This window comes from Zeugodacus cucurbitae, chromosome 3, assembly GCF_028554725.1.
Source record: "Zeugodacus cucurbitae isolate PBARC_wt_2022May chromosome 3, idZeuCucr1.2, whole genome shotgun sequence".
NCBI lineage: Eukaryota > Metazoa > Arthropoda > Insecta > Diptera > Tephritidae > Zeugodacus > Zeugodacus cucurbitae.
The window spans coordinates 15,122,579-15,144,189 of NC_071668.1; the positions used below are offsets into that span (position 1 = coordinate 15,122,579).

At 28.9% G+C, this 21,611-nt stretch overlaps 2 protein-coding genes and 1 long non-coding RNA gene across 4 annotated transcripts in view; 1 reads left to right on the forward strand and 2 right to left on the reverse strand.

Moving 5' to 3' along the window:
* Positions 1 to 625: 625 nt before the first annotated feature.
* LOC128920100 (uncharacterized) overlaps positions 626 to 21,611 on the forward strand; it is an 81,547-nt gene continuing 60,561 nt past the window's right edge. Inside the window, exon 1 of the long non-coding RNA XR_008470232.1 lies at positions 626 to 1,450. This is a non-coding gene — a long non-coding RNA (uncharacterized LOC128920100). The remainder of the gene's footprint in view (positions 1,451 to 21,611) is intronic.
* LOC105216279 (putative uncharacterized protein DDB_G0271606) lies at positions 2,009 to 4,555 on the reverse strand. 2 transcript variants are annotated; one of them, XM_011190690.3, is made up of 4 exons: positions 4,384 to 4,551; positions 3,954 to 4,045; positions 3,362 to 3,460; positions 2,009 to 3,233 (listed from the first exon to the last, which is right to left on the reverse strand). In XM_011190690.3, exons 1-4 carry the CDS (start codon positions 4,399 to 4,401, stop codon positions 2,342 to 2,344), a joined length of 1,101 nt encoding a protein of 366 aa, XP_011188992.1. In that variant the 5' UTR covers positions 4,402 to 4,551; the 3' UTR covers positions 2,009 to 2,341. The 2 variants fall into 2 exon arrangements, with proteins under 2 accessions (XP_011188992.1, XP_011188993.1); XM_011190691.3 differs by lacking the exon at positions 3,362 to 3,460 and having other exon boundaries at positions 4,384 to 4,555.
* LOC105216280 (zinc finger protein chinmo) overlaps positions 15,119 to 21,611 on the reverse strand; it is an 84,114-nt gene continuing 77,621 nt past the window's right edge. Inside the window, 1 exon segment of the mRNA XM_029042883.2 lies at positions 15,119 to 21,554. Within this exon segment, the coding sequence (XP_028898716.1) occupies positions 20,140 to 21,554 (1,415 nt within the window). The 3' untranslated portion in view covers positions 15,119 to 20,139.

Here is a 21,611-nt window from a genome sequence, read left to right on the forward strand (position 1 = left end):
CGCGAAATAAAATAAGAATTTCTGTGTTAATATTTGTTAAAATTCATTACAAATGTTATACAAACAAAGTCGATAATACACTAATATTATACGACAGTGAAATACTTGAATTACGACTTAAATTCAAGAAGTACAATGTTAGGAAAAAATCACCAATGAGCGTCAGTTTTTGATATTCAGCAGCGATTACAGCGTGTATAATAAGAAACTTAACAAAGTTTTCGTCATCAACCATTCCAAACAGGGTGTACAGTGTGTGTGAATGTTTAAAATATTTTTCGCCAATATCAGCTTATATAGTTTGTTATATTTTAACAATACAATATTAAAAAACAAGAATCTGTTAAATTGCTACATATTAAATTAAATTAATTATGAATTTAATACAATAATAGAAAGTGAAATGCACATAAATTTCTTGCCAAATTCTAGTTCGTTCATTAACCAAAATTAAAACTTTTATCACAGACAGCAACCCTATTTCCCATTCGCTTTTGTCGTATTCCTGTCAGTTCCGTTCTTTTTCCTGACGAGTTGAGTAGCCGTTAACCAACGTGCAGTGGCAAGGAAAAAATTGTGTTTAATTAAATTAATATATTAGCTTTAAAATTATAATGAACAGAATACTAACATTGTACAATAAGTAATACAATATAAAACTTGTGAATTTAATAAATTTCAATATCAATTGGACATGAATACACATTCAATTCATTCATGCGTAGTTATTCGTTAGTAAACGTGACGTATAGTGTGCAAGTTTCGACATGTTTGAATTGTTGGTGATGAACGATTGCTGCATAGAATTGTTTGAATAATTTATACTTGTGCCCGTAAATGATTGTTTTTAATAAAATTAATATATATGCTTTAAAATTCGAAATTAAACAAATACTAACATCGTGCAATAAGTAATAAAAAATCATATTATTATATGCAAAACGAATATGCCACCACTAATCGCTGTTCGGTAGTGATGGTGAAGTGCATCGTACAAGCTGCCACTGCGGAATATAAATGTGAGAAAAACTAAAATAATAAATTATTTAAATACTATAATAATCCGCCGATTTATCTGGTTCCTAAAGATATAAGGCGTTTTATAAAAAATACATAAATTAAAAATATATAAATATGAAAAGTAAAAGAATAAAACAAGTGAGTGAGATGTCGCCAACCGCCATTTGCAATGTGCCGTGCTCGGAATAATTTTCATTAACTTTGGTTATTAGCATAAAATCATTACAAAGTAATCTAAAAGTGTTGCTAATTATATGTTTAACAAATTTCAACAAAAATTATTTAATAATAATATGTAAATTAGTGAAGTGAAATGTATTAAAATTAATTGCAAGTAAGAACTGATCAAAGCGCTGCTGAGAAAATATTACCAACACCTGCTCGTATATCACCTTTCTGGCTCCAGCGACGATTTACTGATATTTAATTGGTGAGTTTGAAAAATTTAATTGGTTTTCAAATACATTTGATGCCAATACACTTAGTTATTTAATTGTGTTAAACGCTCCCGCTTGTGCTACAACAGCAGTTCTGACTTGTAATTTTCTATATAATCTTCCGTTTATTAAAACAAAATCATTTTAAAGATTCCATGATTATTTTATACAAAATTATTACTTTTATTTTAAGTAAAATAGCTTAAAATGTATTACCTTCAACAATGCCGATTTTTATGATTTTGATACTTATTCAACTTTTCACATACATATGTAGATATACAAGTGTTTATTACGATTTTTTAAGCCTATGGGCTTTGTTCGATTTGTACATATCATACGCACACCTGACTTTGCCATTAAATAATAGAAAAAAATGAACAAAAGAATACTCTAGGGTGATTACATCGCTTGTCGAGAGTGTCTAAACAAAGAATATGTGAACAATAGATGTGCAAGAATTCAATATTTTGTGGATTAAAGTTTTCCTAAACTTGGCACTAATTTGTTAAAGCCTTACTAATGTTTGCGTTAAACCTAAACGTTATAAATGATATTAATTAAATAATGAATAATTTTAGAATACAACTTTATATTGAATTCTGATTATTTGCCATTTACACATGAAATTAAACTTGGATTCATGTTTTGTCAGACAATTGCGTTCTGCATAGAGAACTACAATAAATTAAATTTATATTAAAATATAATTCATTAAAACATTTTTCACTAATGTTAATGTACTCAATTTAAACGTAAATTATTTAATTCTTTGAATTGAAAAAATAATAATCATCATCTTCGACCGTCACACATTCCACGCTATCGCCATTGCCGCTGCCACCAACTACACCAACATCACTCACCGCCGCATTCTCTAGATTTCATCCGGTTACCTCTTCATTAGCAAAATCCAATTTGACCACATCAGCGGGTAGGCATTCCTCCTCGTGCTCCTGTGTGTTGATGCGATTCAATGTCATCATCACATCTGGTCCTGATTTCAAAGCTATGGAGCTTGTTGTTTGCGGTGCAGTAGTAGTTACAGCCACACCACTTACTACACCCGTGGCGGGGACCATTACTGTTGTCGGCGCCACAGCAGTTATGGCAGCAGCGCTACTAGCCACCACTAAAGCTTGTTGAGACGTTGTTTGCTGCTGTTGCTGATGCGCTGACTGCTGTTGCACGGACTGCACCACCTGTGACAGTTGTGTCGGCTGTGTGGCAGGTTGTAAAACCACATTCTCCGTCACTGTAGCCATTGTAGATCCGGCTGATACGGCCAACAATGCTTTCTGTTGCTGTTGCAATTGTTGAAATTGCTGCAACGTTACAGTGGTTGTCTGCGGTTGTTGTATGATTTGTGTTGCTGCGCTGGTTTGTTGTATGATAATTTGTTTGGGTGATGTTTGCAACGATTGTGGCGCAGTTAGTGTTGGTTGCGGATGATGTTGCTGCTGTGACACCTGTGCTGCCTGCACCGGCAATATGCGTTGCACGTGTTGTATATGTACGGTCTGCGGTGTGCTTGGTTGGGTTTGTGGTGGCTGATGATGCTGCTGCTGTTGTTGTTGGGTTATTACATTAACATTTTGGTGCTGTTGCTGTATTGTATTTAATTGTATTGTTTGCTGCTTCACCACATGTGTCTGTTGCGTTGGTAATTGTTGCACGGTCTGTATGACATGTTGTACTTGCTGCACAGGCACCTGTTTAGCTGGTATACCGGCATCTTCGAAAGCCTTCTTCTTAAGCGCTTGTCGTATTTGAGAACTAGGGAAGAAAGAATACATATGATATAATTTTAGCTATATTTTAATATTGGCGCCCTCTCGCTACATCCTTATCAAGTTACAAGTTTTGGCAAAAAAGAATTTTCAGGGTTATACTTTGAAACTTACACTGTCCGATTTTTAATGCTTGAACTTATTTTATTCAAATCATCCGAAAAACGTAGTATGGATGAGTGTAGCATATTTATCTCCTCTTCCGTCCACTTGCTGCAATTTGTGTAGAATTTTTTTTTTTAAGTTCGCGCATATTATTGTTGGTAATTAAAGATGATCATGGAATATAGCGAGAGAACAAAGTGAAGATTAGAAAATTAACACATTTGAAATAATATTCATTTGTACAGAAAAACACACTTTGATTGAAATTAAATAAATTCATTCTAATAATGGGAGATTTTCGAAAACGATATGCATTATTTCCAAATGTGGTATTATATACTTATTATTAAAAATTATAACTGAATTATAGGTAGATTTTTCTCATTTCGTTATAAATTTCATTATTGAACGTATATTTTATTGAATGTTGTGCAAATTTTCTTGCATATCGGTACAACTATTGTTTCCATTAATTACAAAACATACAAAAACATATCAATTTGTCTCACTTTCAATACACAATGTTTCAATATTTATTTTCATTATAAAGATTTTATAACAAAAAAACATACTTTATCACATAATTTAACAACAAACTTACCCTGATGGTGATTCGGCATTTGGATGCAATTGCATTGTTAAATCGCCCAAACGACTAAAAGCTTGGCCAGCGGCTGTAAATATTTCGCCAACCTGCAAGTAATTTTACAAATTTTAATACTCCAAACAATAGATCCAACCCACTAACGGGTCCCCAGCGTTGAGGTGCGGCGTCGAGGGTAATTTGTTTAGAAGCACACTTCAAAACAAAACCCGAAATAAATACTGTCCGTCCACGAAAACAACTCTGCACACCTCGACACGAATGAATCTTATTAACTCATATGAGTATAAAATAATGCGCGCCGAAAACCAACCAAAGGAGGCTATGCCGACAAATTGTGCCACAATATTAATAGACACCGCAACCTTGGTTTCACAAGGCGACCTACAACGCTGGAAATAACCGCACCATTTGTTATTTTACTCACTTTCGTTGCCGAATTCATGGCGTATCCTTAACTTAATTTCTATGTATTATTTGTGAAAACAAAAAAAGTCCGCTTAAAATTTTTTTATGAAGCAATTGCTGTCAAAATTTGGCTATAGCCAAATGTCAAATTTGCGAGGGAGTCCAGAGAACTTATAATAAAGTCACGTAAGCTATTCAGCTAATTGGAGTTGGGCGACATCTGTTGAGTTGCTTTGATAATTGTAATAAATTTTATAAATAATTGCATATTGTTTAAATTAATATGCATATATGTTTCATATTTTGTTGTAGAATTGCACAAATATTTGTTTTAAATTGATAATTATGTGTTATTTGCTGTGAAATAGCTGAAATAAATTGTGCTAACCATTTGCAAAAACAGTGCTGCCAAGAAGATTGTATATAATTGTTGCATACTAAGTGTGGCCACATTTGAAAGTTGAAATGCATTTTAAGTGGATTTTATTGCTGGATTGGAGGGATTCGCCATTTTAATTCTTGAGTCGAGAAATGAGTTAAGTGGGTCTGTTAGGGCCCTAATACGAATTATTTCGTAAGTGTTACGGAGAATATTGACGTCCTAGTATCATGTGCTCCAATTATAACCCAATGATGGTTTTAAGAAATCCTGAAAATCTTCAGTTACCCCAAAAATGTCCGAACAAAATAGGAAAACATTTTATGTATTTTTATTTTTTAGCAACAATTTTATTGAATTCTGCATCCATTACTGCTAGTGTAAGTGAGTACTTTCATTTATTTTCCATTACCTTTACATTAATCATACATTAATCTTCTTACTGTTCATAATGCCACATCATTTTTCTTGTAAGTATGTATGTATATTATAATATCATAAACACCTTTGTATGTGTTGTGTGTTGTATGTGTGTGTGTGACATTTTTAAATAACTTAGTATATATATTTCCAAAAATTTCATGTACATATTTTTATATTTCGAGGCAACAATTAAATTGCCCAATTAAGCTGCTGGTCGAAAGTTCAAAATAATAAATAACAAATAAATTATAATATTTTTTTAAATTGTTATTGTTTACGATTTATGTTTTTTTTTAAGTTTTTAAAGCAAAATTAAATTATTTTATTTTAATTAAGTTTGAATTAAAATTAAAATAATTTTTTATGTCTGGACTGTTGTTACATTTTCGCATGTTTCTCTTCACATATTATTTTATTATTTTGTTTTTACTTTTAAAGCATACATACGTATTTGTAAAATGTAAATATAAATGTAAATTTAAGTACTTATGTATGTTCGAGCCGAGTTGAGACTTTTTAGCTTTTTTTACTTTTGTTTTCATAATTTTTTTTTTTTAATTTTCTCAGACTTTAATGTTCAAATAAATGTGTGCTACAAAAAAAAATCATACAAATATTTTTAAAAAAGCCGAAATATTTTATTTTTTATTAATTTTTTTTTCATTTTAAATATTTAAAAAAACGTTTTTGTATGCAGTCCGTTTTTGTTATTATTTAAAAGTTATAAAACCATAATCATATTTTTTTAAATATAAAAAAACGTGAAGTATTGCACAATATTTTTAATTTATTTTTTTATTTTTTAATTATTTTGCTTGCTTCTTCTTAAACTTTTTTATCATCATTTCTACCCATTGTTTTCATTTTCCGTTATTTACATATTTTTATGCTCCTTCTTCTTCTTTTGTGTTTGAATATTTTCATTAAGCATAATGCAATTGTTTATAAATCAATTTTTAATTACGTAATATAATTCATAATTTATTTAAATTATTTTCACATATTTTCACTTTTTTTCCTTTAGATAGTGCAATCACAGTTTTAATATTTCTCTTTCCGTTTTCCATTTAACTATTATTTGTTTTGCTTGTGTGTGTGTGTATGTGTCTATTAAATATGTTTTTAATATTTATTTTGCGTGTATTTGTTTTAATTGTGTGTATTTTGTGATTTACAAGTTGAATGTTTAACTAAAAATCAGTAATAATTTTTAGGAAAAAATATTTTTTTAATTATATTGACTACTTTTTCAGACACATTTTGTAATGCCAAATCGAAATCAGTCAGATTTTTGTTTATTATACTTTGACTGCTGTTCGTCTCTTTTACTTTTGGTTTAATCATCTCGGATGTAATCTTATGCGGAATTCAACTGTACTTTTCTTTCTTTAGTTTTTCAATACAATTCACAATTCTATTTTTTAGCAATTGTTTAATTGTTTCAGCTTCAAGTCTTGTTGTAGCTTTTACGTATCTATGTATCTCGTCTTTCTACCATTTTTTTTATATGTACCCTGGGCCCCATGTCTTTTTTACACAATTCCAAATTTCGACTTAATATCTCGTTTGCTTTACATGCTATCTCTCTGGTTCGAATTCTCTAACTTCTTGCAAGATATTGTGTTTGCTTTATCCTTCGTGAATTATTTTCGTTTTCTTTCTTCTTTACTCTTTCTAATTATAGTCTATTACGTATTTTCATGCATTTTGGTAACTATTGAAAAAAAAAATTATGTATTTTTGTGAAATTTTTACAATCTTATTTACTGCATACCTTTAGGCGCCAAATATTTTCGTTTTACTCTTAGCGTGATCAATTTCCTACACACCCCACTGCTCGTAGTACTCATCATTATTTTGAGTAGTATTGCACGCGAATCCAATAAATGTTTTTTGAGCCGTGTTGTTTTTATAAGATATTTTTACAAATAAGTTCTTCAAAACTGTTCTTTATGTCTAATTTAATCGTTTAATTCCTGAGTAGTTCGCATTCGTATGCTTGACTGTTTTTATAATTTGCTCGTTTTTTGGTTATTATTGTTGTTGTAACACGGATTTTTGAATCTTTTATTATTATTTCCGGGCATTTGTTAGAAAAATGTAAAGTCTAATTTTACACTGTAAAACTTTTTCTCAAATGTTACATATTTTGGTACGATTTTGGTAATGTTAGGTCAAATATATATTTTGTTATGAAATTTAATCAATATTTGTATGTAGTGTTTTTTTATTTCGTATACAAAAGCGTTTTTTTATAATTTTTTTTTTTGAAAAATTCAAAATTTTATTTTTAATAAAAAAATTATTAATAAAAAATACAAAAGTTTTTAGAATTCATTTGATGTGATAGTTAAAAATTATAATTTCGATACAAACATACAAATATTAATTTTTTTCTTTATTTTTTTTTTTTGCTGCAAATGCTGCTTTATAACCCTATTTTATTTTTTATAATTATTTTTTCACTGTAAATGCATTGTGTTGTTGTGAGTCTCCTTAAATGCCCTGAGTTTGTGGAATTTATATTTTATTACGTAAATTTATTACATTAAACTGATTAGTATGTATTTGAGTACGTATGTATGGGTGTATGTACAGTGCGTTATTTTATTTTACAAAAACAAATATTTTTTTTTATAATTTTATTTTTTAAGAATTTATATTTTTTATTGAATTCCTTTTCTATTACACTGTAGTGTCCGGTTATTTGCATTTATTTATTTATTTTAATTTTTCGCTTTCTTCGCTGCAGTTCAGAACATTCGTTTAACGGCAATTTAAGAATTGTATTTCAGACATGTGTAACTCAAGTGCAACGCTGTTGTTTTTTTAACAAAAAAAATATCAATAAAAATTTTAATAACTAACTTATTTAATACACTCAAAAAAAAATCTACAAAATAAAAACGTACTCAAAGAATTCTACACAACTTCGTTAATCTTAAACTTACTTTTTTTTTTGTTTTTTTTTTATGTTTGTCTAACATTAATTTATTCAAAATGTCACACTAATGCCACACTGTTTTGTAATTTTTTTAAAAAAATTTCCATTATTTTATTTTAAGCCGAAAAATTTGTACAATTTTGTTGTTTTTTATACGCTTACGCAAAATTTTACTTATTTTTTTAATTTAGTTAATTCTCCATTCCGCTTTTGGTTTAATTAATTTTTTGTTTCTTGTTTTTCGTTTTTTCTTTGCTATCAGCAAGTATTACCTGAAATTTTGTACTCATCATATTCCAAAAAGTTTTTGTGTTCAATAATTTTTTTCTTTCTTCATCTTTTTTTTGGGTTTTGTAGCGGTTCTTACTGTTCTCTCTTTTTGCCATCTCAATTAACTTTTTACCGTGTGACCTTAGCGCTTAACTGAAAATTTCACCCCCTCCCAACCATCCACCCTTTCACTGTCTGAATAATACATACAAAAAAATGCTACAAAACGTTTTCGAAAAAGTGAAATACCGTTGCTTATTAGCTTATTTTGTACTATTTTAATTATAATAATGCTTACATTGTTTCTGTCTTCTTCTTTTCTGTTTTTGAAAACTATTTATTCTAATATTTACCACTTGACTTACACACACTGATTATTTTAATATAATCTTTTTTTCCTTAGTTTTCGAAATATTCAATATTGTTCTGTTTTTAAAAACATTTTCCAATATTTGTTGTTTTTCACTCATTACTGTTCTGAACTGTTATGAAAAAAATTTTTGTTTTATGCTTTCTTAAGTACACATTTAATATTTAAATTAAATTTTTAAAGAATATTATTGTTTTATATATTTTTATGTACAGTTGTCAGTTAATTCTCAAGATGTTTTTGACAAAAAGGAAAAAAACCTCTCCAAAACGAAGCGGAAAATTGATTCAAATCCGGTTTTATAAATATAAATGTGGTTAAATGTTAAAATGGCTTAAATAGACTTAATTTATTTTAACATTTTACCATAAATATGTGTTTTTTCACTTAAAAGTTGAAGACAAGAAATGCCGAAATGCTTGATATTCAATAATATAATTCTTGATTTTGAGATTTTGAAAATTTAGTATTAATTTTAATACTATTTAGTATTATTTTTTTTTTAATATAGGGTGAAGAAATAAAAAATTGGTTGATAAAAAACAAGTATTTTTTGTAAATTTAAGACATGTTTTGAGTCTGAAAGTTCTAATTGAAATCTTAAGAAGTATGCCCACAGAAAAAAATAATTAATTTAGCATACTTTTTGGCGCTCAAGTTTTAAATTTATTTTCCAGATAAATATATGCAACGTTCTTTTCAAAATTCCCTGTATTTGAATCTATTTCAACCAAATTCCTGAAAGATCTTTAAATAGACAAAAAAACTAGAACCTTGAAGGAAAAAGTATACAATTTCTTATAAAAATTAAAAAATTTATTAGATTATCCAATATGCGCTACCAAAATTTCATACTCCGTTATAATTTCTGTATAAGAAAAGGTTGCCACCCTTCCTTACGAAGTTGAATCAATTTATCACGTGATTAATTTTAGCATTGTATACTTTTAGGCGCCACTGAATGAATTTCCACAAAATGGATCCACAATCAATACTTTTAAGATATAAATAGGTAAATATTATTAGGAAGTGTTTCAAACAAGTAATAACGGTTTATTACTTGTTTTAATTATATAGGCGGAAGAAAATAATCCTAATATCAAAAAATTATATTTTATATGAAAAAGAAATACTAATACTGAAAAAAATCATATTTTCTTTCCAAGCATGCGCATTTAATTCTCTTCAACTCCTCTACTACTGAGAGCAATGAGAGCGAGTTTACATACATGTATTTGTAACCATGGCCATGGTCTTATGTTTTTCAAATCATTTTCGAAACAAAATGAAAGCTTTTTGCTTTGTAAACCAACCAATTGTTTTTCAATTATCCCCATTGTGTCACATAAACCCAAAAACAAATAATTGCCGTTGAACATTAATTATGTCAACTCGCTCTTGTTCAATGTTCTCCCAGAATTTTGCAAAAAATCAAACTTATTTTCCCTCTATGTTATAAACAGATAATATAGTACAACATCATTATCGTTTTCAACATCATCAGTTCTCATCTAACGGTTTTCGTATCGCCAAACTACAATGTTTTTGTTTACATTTTTCACTTTATTTCCAAAGTTTTCACTTCATTTCAGCGCATTATACACAACATGCATTAGTTTTGTTTTATTATTTTTTTTAATATTTTTTTTATTTATTTCTTTTTGTAAATTTAAAATTAAAATTTAAGTTTTAGTACAATTTTTACATTTTACACTTTACATTGGTAACATAGCGTTTTGTTGGTTGCTTAACTCATTTGTTTTAAATTTATTTTAATTTTGTATTTCTTATAATTTGTAGAGTGTCTGTGTGTACAGTGTGGTTTTGGGGGTTTAAAACGGGGGTACTGCTTATAAATTTTGAGAGGAATATTTACAAAAACCTAACTAAAAACACATTTTTGCTGCGTTTTCTCTTTATCTTCTTCATCTTGCTGCTTTGCTTAACATTTTCACATTTCGCTGTTTTGCATTAGCATTTTGCTTTAATTTTTTTTTATTTTTGCATTACACATTTTATGCTTACAACAAAGTTGTTAAGTTTCTAGTATAATTTTGTTTTTGTCTTAAAATGTAATTTTGTTTAATTTTAATTTTTAGCCAAAAAGTTTTTTTTCACACATTTCATTTTCCATTTTTAATCGTATTTCTACTGTTTTTGCCATAAATTTAAGTTTATATATTAAATATATTGTATGCATATATATAAATTTGGTTTTTGTTTTCATTTACATCCAAAAAGTTTTACATTTTCCCAAATGCATTAATTTTTAATTTTTTATATAATTTTGCCATAAGTGTATTTTAAATTTTTTTTTGCTTACAAATAAATTTTTTCCATGAAATATTTACGTACTTGCGCTTTTTGCCATTACTTTTTTCCATAAATTTTATTTTTTGCTTAAATTTTAAATTTTTTTTAATAAATTTATAATTTTTCTTCGAAAAGTTTGTTTAATTTTTTATGCTATTTTTCGTATGCCTAAAAGTTTTTTTCGTATAACCAGAAATTGTTTTTGTATTACACATATTTTTCACTCGATATCGCTATTAGAATTTAATTTATTTTCTTTTAATTTGTTTTTTTACAATTAGCTTAGCCGAAAAGGTTTTAAATTTTTTTGTTTCAAATATTTTTTTTTTAATTTTTTGTGTTTGTTGCTGTTGTTAAGCCTTAAATGCTATGCTACCGCTAGATGCTTCAGTTGTTATTTTTTACTTTGCTTTTGTTTTTGCTGTTCTTCTGTCTGGTTTTTGCATTTGATTTTTGTAAATATTTCTTGTTAAGTCCAAAAATTTCAAGTTAAGTTTGCGTAAATATGCGTGTATCGTAGGTTTGTATGTATGGAATTAAAAAAAAACAAAGGATTTCAGTTCTCAGTGGTTAAAAGACTCGAAAATGAAAAAAACGCGTGTTGGTGATGACGATTTTTTTTGTTTTAATGTTGCTGTATTTTTGTTAAGTTCCAATAAGTCGTCTAAAGTCCAAGGTCCAGTTTTGTGACAATAAAATATGCCTCAAGTCGTGGTTGGTATAAATCGTCGCAACATATTATATTCAGCACTATTTTAAAATTCCTCACAGTGGTGAATTTCGAAATTTGTAGGTCAATATTCCCCATAGTGGTGAGTTTCGAAATTTGTAAGTCAGAATTCACCACAGTGCTGAATTTCATGACAGTGTTGTCTGTAAAATATTGGTATCTAGCCTCAACTGTTGTCTACTGTGTTGTATACAGTCCACTATGCAAAGCACTAACTGTACATTTAATTTTATATATCAAATTCACCACAACAAAACACTATTACTATGGACATTTATGACGACAAATTCAAAAGTGATTTTATTTTCCAAAAATTTATTAGTACGAATTTTGCATACATTTTTTTTTTTAATTTTACAGTTTTAATTTCATATTTCACGTGTAACGGACATAAATGCATATACAATATGTATGTATGTATTTCCAAAAATTGCTATACACTATGTATATTTTTCACAAATGGTTTATTTTACATTAAAATTTATGATCCAACTGACTTCAAAACGTGAAAGCAATTATTTCTAGGAAAAAAAGTAAATTTCCAAAAAAAAACACAACATTTCTTAAAAATTACACAGAAAAGCGTACAATATATGTGCATATGTATGCATGTATGTATGTAAAAATATACATTAAACTGAAGTCTTACTGCTGAGGTAGTTACGTTACTATTGCGCAGTTCTGTTTCGTTAATGTTTACTTGCTAAATTATTTCATTTTGTTTTTGTTTTTTTTTTGGATATTTTTTGTTGTTGTTAAATATTACAAAAGTGTAAATGTAATTTTGTTACTTATTTTCATACAATATTTATTGTTTATATCATTATTTTTTCTTTTGTTTTTGGTTTCGTCACACGCGCTATGCTATTTCTTTGCACCTTACTGTGTGTGTCTGTTTCTAATGGAACCCGGTTTTAATAATGCAAATAAAGCAATTTTCTCTTTATTTCATTTAATGTGTGTTTTTTTGCATTTGTTTTTGTTTTTGTAAAATAATTGGACTTTGTATGGGGTTTGCGGAAACTTAATTTCAGAAAAAAATAATCAGGAAAATTATATACACATATATACATATACATATGTATATATTTAATTTAACACATAAACAAGTTTTTTTTTTTACTATATACTATATGCACAGTTATGTAATATAATATAATAATAATATAATAGTAATAATAATAGCAATTTGCAATAACAAAAACAAAAATAACTTAATACATAAAAATAAATTTGTGGCAAAGCTGCGCGAGAGCCTTGTCCAGCGCGCTCTATATATATAGGTATATATGTATATTTTTCGATAAAACAAAAATTTTAACGAAAATTTTCGAAAAAAAAAAACGTAAAACTACATTTGAGGTATTTAGTTCCTGTTGTAATGCTAATTAATCACTTTACAAAATATAACTAATTTTCTTTCCTTATTTTCTTGCTTTAAGTGTACATCGCTATCGGCTAATCATTTTAAAAACTAAGTGTTATGCGTTTAAAACTTAAAACTATGATAAGTTGGCAACTAAAAATAATTAAATTAAATTAAATTAATTTTTACAAAATTTACACATTTAATGTGTAAATTTCTTTCTTATCTTATTTTTTTTGTAAGTTACAATAGTTGTTAATAATAAACAAAACAAAACAAAAAATATACATAGATACATATTTGTAATAATTTACGATTTGCTTGTTGTTGTTGTTTGCTAAGTTTTTTGCATATATTGAATTTTTGTTGTTGCTTTCTTTTCTGAATAGCGCCCGCACACGCCAACAATTTGCCGCAAGTCGCCGGTCGTACTTAAAAATAATGAAATTCAGACTCCTTGGGACGGCAGACGCGCTTGCCAAATTGCTGGCGTGTGCTGGGTGTGTAGTAGGGAGACATGCAGTGTTGTAATTTCTTCCAAGATTAATTGCTTTTTAAACACATTCTCAAAAGCAATTTCTTAAATCCTGCCACAAATTGTCATTTTTGTGCCTCCAAACCGTTAACATAACAACTGTTATATATATTTTTTTAATTTTTTACAAAAAAAAACCTTTTTTTAATAAAATTATATTGACGTAAATCACAAACATTGCTATTTTTTATTGTTTTTATTTGTCCAGAAGTAAAACAAGTAGTCAAATGTCAGTTGAAAAATGCAACGCTATGTGTTTTTTAACGGTAAAAATGGATTTTAAAAGTCAACAGAAAAATAATAAAAAAAATTTATTTAAATAATATTAGAACTGAATTAAAAAAATTCGAAAAAAAAATTAAATAAAAAACTATATATTTTAAATTATAAAAAAAATAAAAAAAATAAATATTTCAAATTAAAAATAATTGAAAGAAAATTAAAACAAATTGAAAGAAATATAAAAAAAGGTTTTAAAATATCTTTTTTTACTTTTCATAAAAAAATAATATTTAGAACAAAATAAAAGAAAAATTAAAAAAAAATTAAAAAAATATAAGAAAAATTAAAATAAATTAAAAAATTATAAGGAAAAAGTTTTTAAATATTTTTTGACTTTTATTAAAAAAAAATTGAATTTTCTTTTCATTTTTAAATTAATTAAAAATATTTTTTTTTTACTTTCAACTGTTGCTTTGCAATAAAAAATAAAGAAATTCATTGGCTATTGCTTTGATATGATTAAAAGTAATTCAATAAAATTGACTATGAATTCGATTGTGCGCGAGGCTACTGTTGCGATACTTTTGCTAATGACTATTGGTGTGTGTATGTATGTGTTTTCTTTGTGTTGCAGTTTTTTCAAGTATTTTTGAGTACTGTTTTTCAAGTATGCTTGAAGTCCAACTGTTACTCTCTTTTCGCTCAGAACTATGAATTATACTACACAGAGAATCGTTATATTATATTATCTCAAAATAAAATTCAACTTTAAAGTTAAAATTTTACACTTCACCGGGTTTTTAAATAAAATAAGTGATTGTAAAAAGCGAAAAACAAAAAATATATTTAAATGCAAAGCCACGCGTCGCTGCGCTTGCGCAGTCCGCGTCAGCATTGCAACATCACAGAATATATATATAAATTTGGGTGCGGGGGGTGGTGGTGTTTTTTGAGGTTTAAATTTCACAATCGGAACTTAAAAAAAAAAAATTAATTGCAAAAAAAAGTATTGAAAAAATTTACTACATGTGTAAATATGTATGTATGTATGTATGCAGTAACGGTATCTTTTAAATTATATACAAGTGTTTCGTTAGCTTTGCTCAACTGTAATTTAACTATTTACTAATATTTTTTTTTTACTAATATTTGCTTATTGTTGTTGCTATAGGTATTTTTTCTTGTTTGTTGCTGAAAATATATTGTTTGTTGTAAAGTTTCGTTTGTAAATTGTCTATTGTTGTTGTTATCACCCTGCTTGTAGTTGTAGTTTGTTTTATTGTTGTTGTAAAATTAGTCTATTGCGCGTCTATTTTGACATTTTCACAGTTGTGTGGCATACAAATGCATGACAAGTTGCATATTGTATGTTTGTATGTTTGTATATTGCAATTGGTTTGTTATTTTTCTTCTCTGTTTTTTTTTTGTTGCAAAATATTTATAAATTTTACTTATTATCAAGCAAATGTTTGTAAGTATACGAATTTTTTGTTTGCAAAATGTTACAATAATTTTACTAATTTTTTCATTTTCATTTTTCTTTTGTTTTGCTGTTAGCCTTAAATCAAAATTTCATTTCTTTCTTTTTTTACGTTAATTTACACTCATACACGGTTTTTCTTTCAAATTGTTTTTTTTTTTACATAGAAGGCTCTAGCTTGCTTAATTAAATTAATGATTTCTGTTTGCTATTTAAATTTTTCATAAATTTTTCTTGTTTTTTTATAATTAAATTTAATTTTTTTTTTCAAATTTCATGCTGTTTTTTTTTTGTTGTTTTGTTTTAATAAGTTTGCTCTATTTATAATATATATGTGTATTTATAAATTTAATATACCGACATAATAATTAAAATTAATTAATTTTAATATTTTCAATAGCATTACTATATTTTTAGCTTAATAAAAGATGATTTACATTTTGTAAGCATTTTATTGCTTTAACTCGCTTTGAATAAATTAATTGAAACAACTTTTTGTTTGCATCAAAATTTTCTTACACTTTCGCTCTGCTTTCTTTAAAATTTATTTTATAGCATCCTGTTTGCTTTCACTAATTTTTTTCTTTCTTTCTTTTCTTTTTCTTTTTCTTCTTCAATTTACATTTCACTTTTCATATTCTCCAAACACAATTTATATTTCGCCTGCTTGCAGTTATAAATAACCCAAATGTGTTGCAAGTAGTATTTTTAGTTCCAACGCTATTGTTGTTTGCTTGTTTTTGTATGTATTTTCTTTTTTTTTACTTCAGCCAAAATTGCAATTTTTTGAAATTTTTGAATTTTGAATTTTGAAATTTTGTTGCAGCAGCGTCAACACGTTGTTGTTGTTTTGTTGACATGCGCTGCTCGTTTTGTTCCCGTTATGCGAAAACCAGTACTAGAGAAAAATGTTTTCCAAAGGTGTGCCTAAACGAAAAATTTTGATTCGAACCAAAAATAGTACAATGAAAATTGTCGAAACTGTTGTTGCGGTCAGATTTTTGGAAAGCTACTCAAAAATCTTTTTTTGCTTTTTTTTCTGCAAGCAACAGTTTCACAATTTTTTCTTTACTCTTAGTTTTTGCATTTTCTTGTTCTTTTTTTTCTTCGATTATATGTTTTTTGTTTCAAACATTTTACAAAAAGTTGTACAGAACGTTTTTGAATGGTTTATTTTCTTTAAACTGTTTTTCTTCTACTTCATATTTATCAATTTTCTATTTGTTTTTTTTTTCTCGGTTTATTGTGTTAAACTGTTTGCTCTCTAATCGAATTCTTTCACTCTTCTCCTGTTTTATATATGTATATATTATTTAGGCGTATACTATATAAAAAATTTAACTACTTCTTTTAAAGTTTATTTATCATTATTATTTTTACTTATAGGCACCCAATTTACCAATCCTTTAATAGAAAATGAAAAATATTTTATTTTTTTTCTTATTTTTCATAAGAACCTAACCTTTTAACTGAGATGGTTTGTTTTATAAAAAAAAAAATTATGAGAATTTTGCCTTCCGAAATGTGCTAAATGAAAAATTAAATTTTAATTTTAATTATTTTGAGATTTTGCAAGCCAAAAGCGTGTTTTTTAAGGTTATGTAATGAAAAATGAAAAGTAGGTGGATAATTTGCAAGGCTGGTGACTTCATGTGTGGACCTCATGTTGGAAATGAATTATTTTGAAGTTATAAAAGTAGCTTTTGTGAGCTTAAAGCACCGATGTACAGATGTAAAGCACACGAATTTGAAATTTTGAAAAATTATCTGAGCAAAAGTTAAACTGATACTCAGTTTTGGCCACTTGAACTCCCGCCGCATGTAGTTATCCAACCCATTTGAATTAATATTATTTTAATCTATTTTTTTTAAACATCATTTTTTTTTTACTAATAAGGTTTATGTTCAACATTGTTTTTGTATCATTTAACTCTTTTCTTTCATAAAATATTGCAGGTACATGCGGTTGCTATGGGTCACAGGTGTTGTTGAGAGGCTGTCAGAGCGTTTTTCGCACGTGAATATTTAAGCAAAAAGCGCTAGCTAGCCACATCTCTTACAGAGGAGACACACTAGCAAGCCTGTTTGTGCAAATATCAAAGCTTGCGCAAACGCTTTCAACTTCCCACATTCAAACACCTGTGACATTTATGTATGTATGTGTGTGTATGTAGGCTTGTATTTGAGCACATTAACGGTATATATGTATAACTTGATTTAATTGTCTCATTAACTATGCTATTGTGTGTTGTAGTCTCGCTTGTTGTTGTATTTTTCTTAAATATTTCGTTTTTATTTTCTATTTTTTCTATTTGTGCTTTGCGGTGTTGTTGTAGTTTGTTGTTGTTTTTATTGTATTGAGAAATATTCAATGTTGTTGTTGCTTCTTGTTTAATGACACTTGTGGCGTGGGAAGTAAGTAAGTATATGTATGTTTTAACAAATTTTACTCGCTTTCAATTATTTATAAGTACAACAAAAATCAAATATGTAAATTATAAAGCAAAAGCTATTGATTATTACACATACACATTCCTTTAATTGTAAATAAGTTTTTTTAATTGTAAAGTTTCAAAAGCACTTCTTTGTGTTTTACAGAAATCAAAAATTAAAATTTTTATCAATTTTTTTTTTTAATTTTTTAACTCTTTTTTTCAATTTTATATTGAAAATACTACTTTAATTAATTATTTGCAATGGCATCACTTTTGGAAATTCACACACTAAAAAAATTAACTCTCTTTTTTAGTTGAAAAAATGCGCTTCCTTCTTTTCAACCACCAAGCACCGACGCGCATCTTGAGTGTCTCGTCTGTCTGGTATGGTGGGGAAAATTTGTTGAACTTGTACTATTTGGCTTTGCAATTTTTAGGACTCATGTTTTACTGTTTTTTGCTTGTTTCTTTTTTGTATTCAATATTTTCCCTATTTCAAGTTATTGTTTTGTTTTTATTGTTTGTTTGCTAACTTATTTCTTAACTATTGCCTTCAATTGGTTACGGTTGTTGCGTTTGTAAAGTTTACAGTTTCACTTTACAATTTCACACTTTAAATAAGGTACTATTTGTTGCTTATGTCTTGCTGGACTATTGCCATTACGATATTGACTGTTTGAATGCAAAAAAAAAAATTTGTGGAGGTTATGTTAAGTAAAAAAATTTTTTTTTAGGTTATGTTGAAAAAAATTGTTTTTCTATGCTGCTAATAAAAAAAGAAATATATATATTTGTATATATAATACACTGCTGATTTATACATCAATATCAAGACCAATCAAAAACGTTCAAACTTTTACATTCATTTTTTTCTGCAAATTTTGTTGTTATTTTTGTTTAATTAAAAATGCATTATTTGCTGTATATACTTTGAGCTTTCAAAATTATCTATGGTTTGCTATTAATTATAAACGATCCAGTAAATATTTTAATACTTTTTGAGTTACTGTTATTTTTTTGTTTTTGTGATACATGGCGGTATGTATGTTTATGCTTTTTTCGTTAAAAAAATAGAAATTTGAAAAAATATATTTTTGCAAACATAAAAATTTCATAATAATAATTAAATAAAAAATAAAAAAAATAAAAATTAAATAAAAAAAATATAAAAAAATAAAAAATTAAATTCACTGGTAACACTGCTTTTTTTTATAAAACTTAAAACAAATAAGTAGCAAATGTTTTTATAATAAAAATATTAAATTTATAAGGAAATATATTGCCAAGCAAACTAAATTAATGATTTAAAATCGAAATTCATTACTACCACTTGAGAATTTTTAGGTTAGAATATAATTAACCTTAAAAAAAAAAAAAACATTTCAAAAATATTTATTTGCTTGCAAAAATATATATTTTCAACTATTTTTATATTTTTTCATACTTCAACGTACACTCTCTAACTGTATTTAACTGTGTAGCACCCTGAAAACTATTTTTCAGTCGTATATTTTTCTGTTTACTTATTATTTGTTACTCATTGCATTGCTTTTTAACGGCTATTTTGCTTGCCTCTTGCACTAATTAACAAATTAAATTCAATTGTTGTTGTATTTATTGCAAGTATAGCTTCTTACGGTGAACATAAAATTCAATTGCAAAAGTTTGACGGATTTTTTCAAGCTTTTATACATAAAAAATATTTTTTTTTTTACAAATTCAACAAAAACGAAAAAAATATGAAATTCTTGCTTGCTTTCATGCTTTCTTCAGTGTGCTTGCGAAAAAAAAAAAATTACTGGCTTTTCATCACTTGTTTTCAGGCTAATTGCTTGCATTTTTTTGCTTTAAATATCTTGCTTACTTCGGCTTCGCTTGCATTCCTTTTTGTGTTTTCTTTCTTTCTTTCATTATCCATCATAAAATGTAAATTTAAATTAACTCACAGCAGCTTGTTGTGTGTCTCAAGTATGAAGAACACACACGCAAACTTCAACATCATCATCTTCATAATTAATTCATAAAATTATTAATTATTAATTCATTATAATTATTGTTTTTGCATATTAACTTTTTTGTTTTTGTTTTTCTAATCATAAACTTTTGTTTTGTTGTTGTAATTTGTAATATACATACATCATCCGAGCGCAACAGCGGTTGCAACAGTAGTCTCTGTTTTTCTTCTTCTACTTCTACTTCATCTTCTTATGTGCGCGTAAACGAAAATCTTTAGTTCTTTTTCATGTTCTTACTCTTACTCAATCGACATTCTGGCATTTTTTTACTTTTTCTTAACAAACAACAACATTTATTCAGCAGCATTTGTTGTTGTTGTTGTAGATGTTGGTTTTGCTTTGGCATTAGCATTATCAGCATTTTCAGTTTCTGTTTCTGTTTCTGTTGTTTGTGTTGTGGTCACCTGCATTTCAGTCGTTCCCGCGTCCGCAGCAGCTTCGGACTTGATGCTGGGCACGACGTCTTTGCTTTCGTGTTCTTCATCAGCTTCTTCCATTTGTACCGGTGGGTTTTGCTCAGCCTCATTAGAGGCTGAAATTGGTGCAGCAAGCACTGTTGTTGTGGTTGTGGTTGGTGTTGTATCAGCAACATTTTCTTTAGCATCAGCGTCGGTGTCAGTGGTGGTGTCTTCTTTTACACTACCCGCATTGCTGGGTGTCACCACATTTGCCACCACCAATGCACCAGTGGTTGTTGGCGACTCATCCGTATCGGTTTCGATTTCGCTGGTTGTATCCAAACGTTCCACAGTGGTGTCAGCCAATTCATCGGTGGATGAATCGATGGTGCTGTTGTGCCGTTCGTGGGCGCTAGTGGTGTTGGTGGTACTTGTGGTGGAGGTGTCGGTGGCCGTGGTCGTAGTGGCGCAACTACTACCGGTGGTATCCATAAATGAGGTATCACCTTCGGTGGTGCTTTCCACAGTTGTTGCAACCTCTTGCTTACCACGTTTGGTCCCGGGCTCTTCTTCTCCCTCCTCTGTCGCTGGCGCCACTGCGACCTCGTGTTGTTCCACCACTGCGCTGCTTTCGCTAGCGCTGCGTCCGAGCGCGGTACTATGACGCCGTCGCTCTTGACGCTGCTTACGTTGCTGATGTTGCTGCTGTTTTCGTTGCTCCAACTCGATTTGCTGCTGTACGAGTTGTTGCTGTTGCTGTTGTTTGCGTTCCTCAGCCGCACGTGTGGACGTGCTGGCTATAACGCCGACAGCAGTGGCACTGCTGACGTTTGCTGCTTCGCCAATATTGCCACTGCCAATGCTGCTGCTGCTGTTGCCGCCAACGACGGCGATACTGCTGGTGCTAGCGCTGCCACCACTGCTAGCTGCCGCGTCGCGTCGTTGCATACACTTTTCTAATGCCATTTTCAAAGATTTTCGTTTACGTTGTTTTGCTGCTGCCTTCTGCGCACTCATGACTACTGCTGCTGCCGCTGTTGCGGCCGCATCCTATTGCGAGTGATTCGCGGTCGCCGCCGTAGCCGCAGTGACGACGGAAGCGGGCACAATGCCGCCGGTGACCACATTCATGCCGATCTCCTGTTTGTGTTCGCGTGCAATGTGCCGACGCACGGTGTTGTTGCGGGTGAAGGTGCGCGAACAGAAGGGACAATGGACGCGAATGCCTTGATGACGTTGGCGGATGTGTGCGCGTAGATTTGTTTCATAGCCGTAGAGGCGATCACAATACAGGCACTTCAGCTTCTTACCTAAATGTGATGAGGGGGAAGAAGAGGGAGATTAGTTGGATTGACAAAAATAAGTAT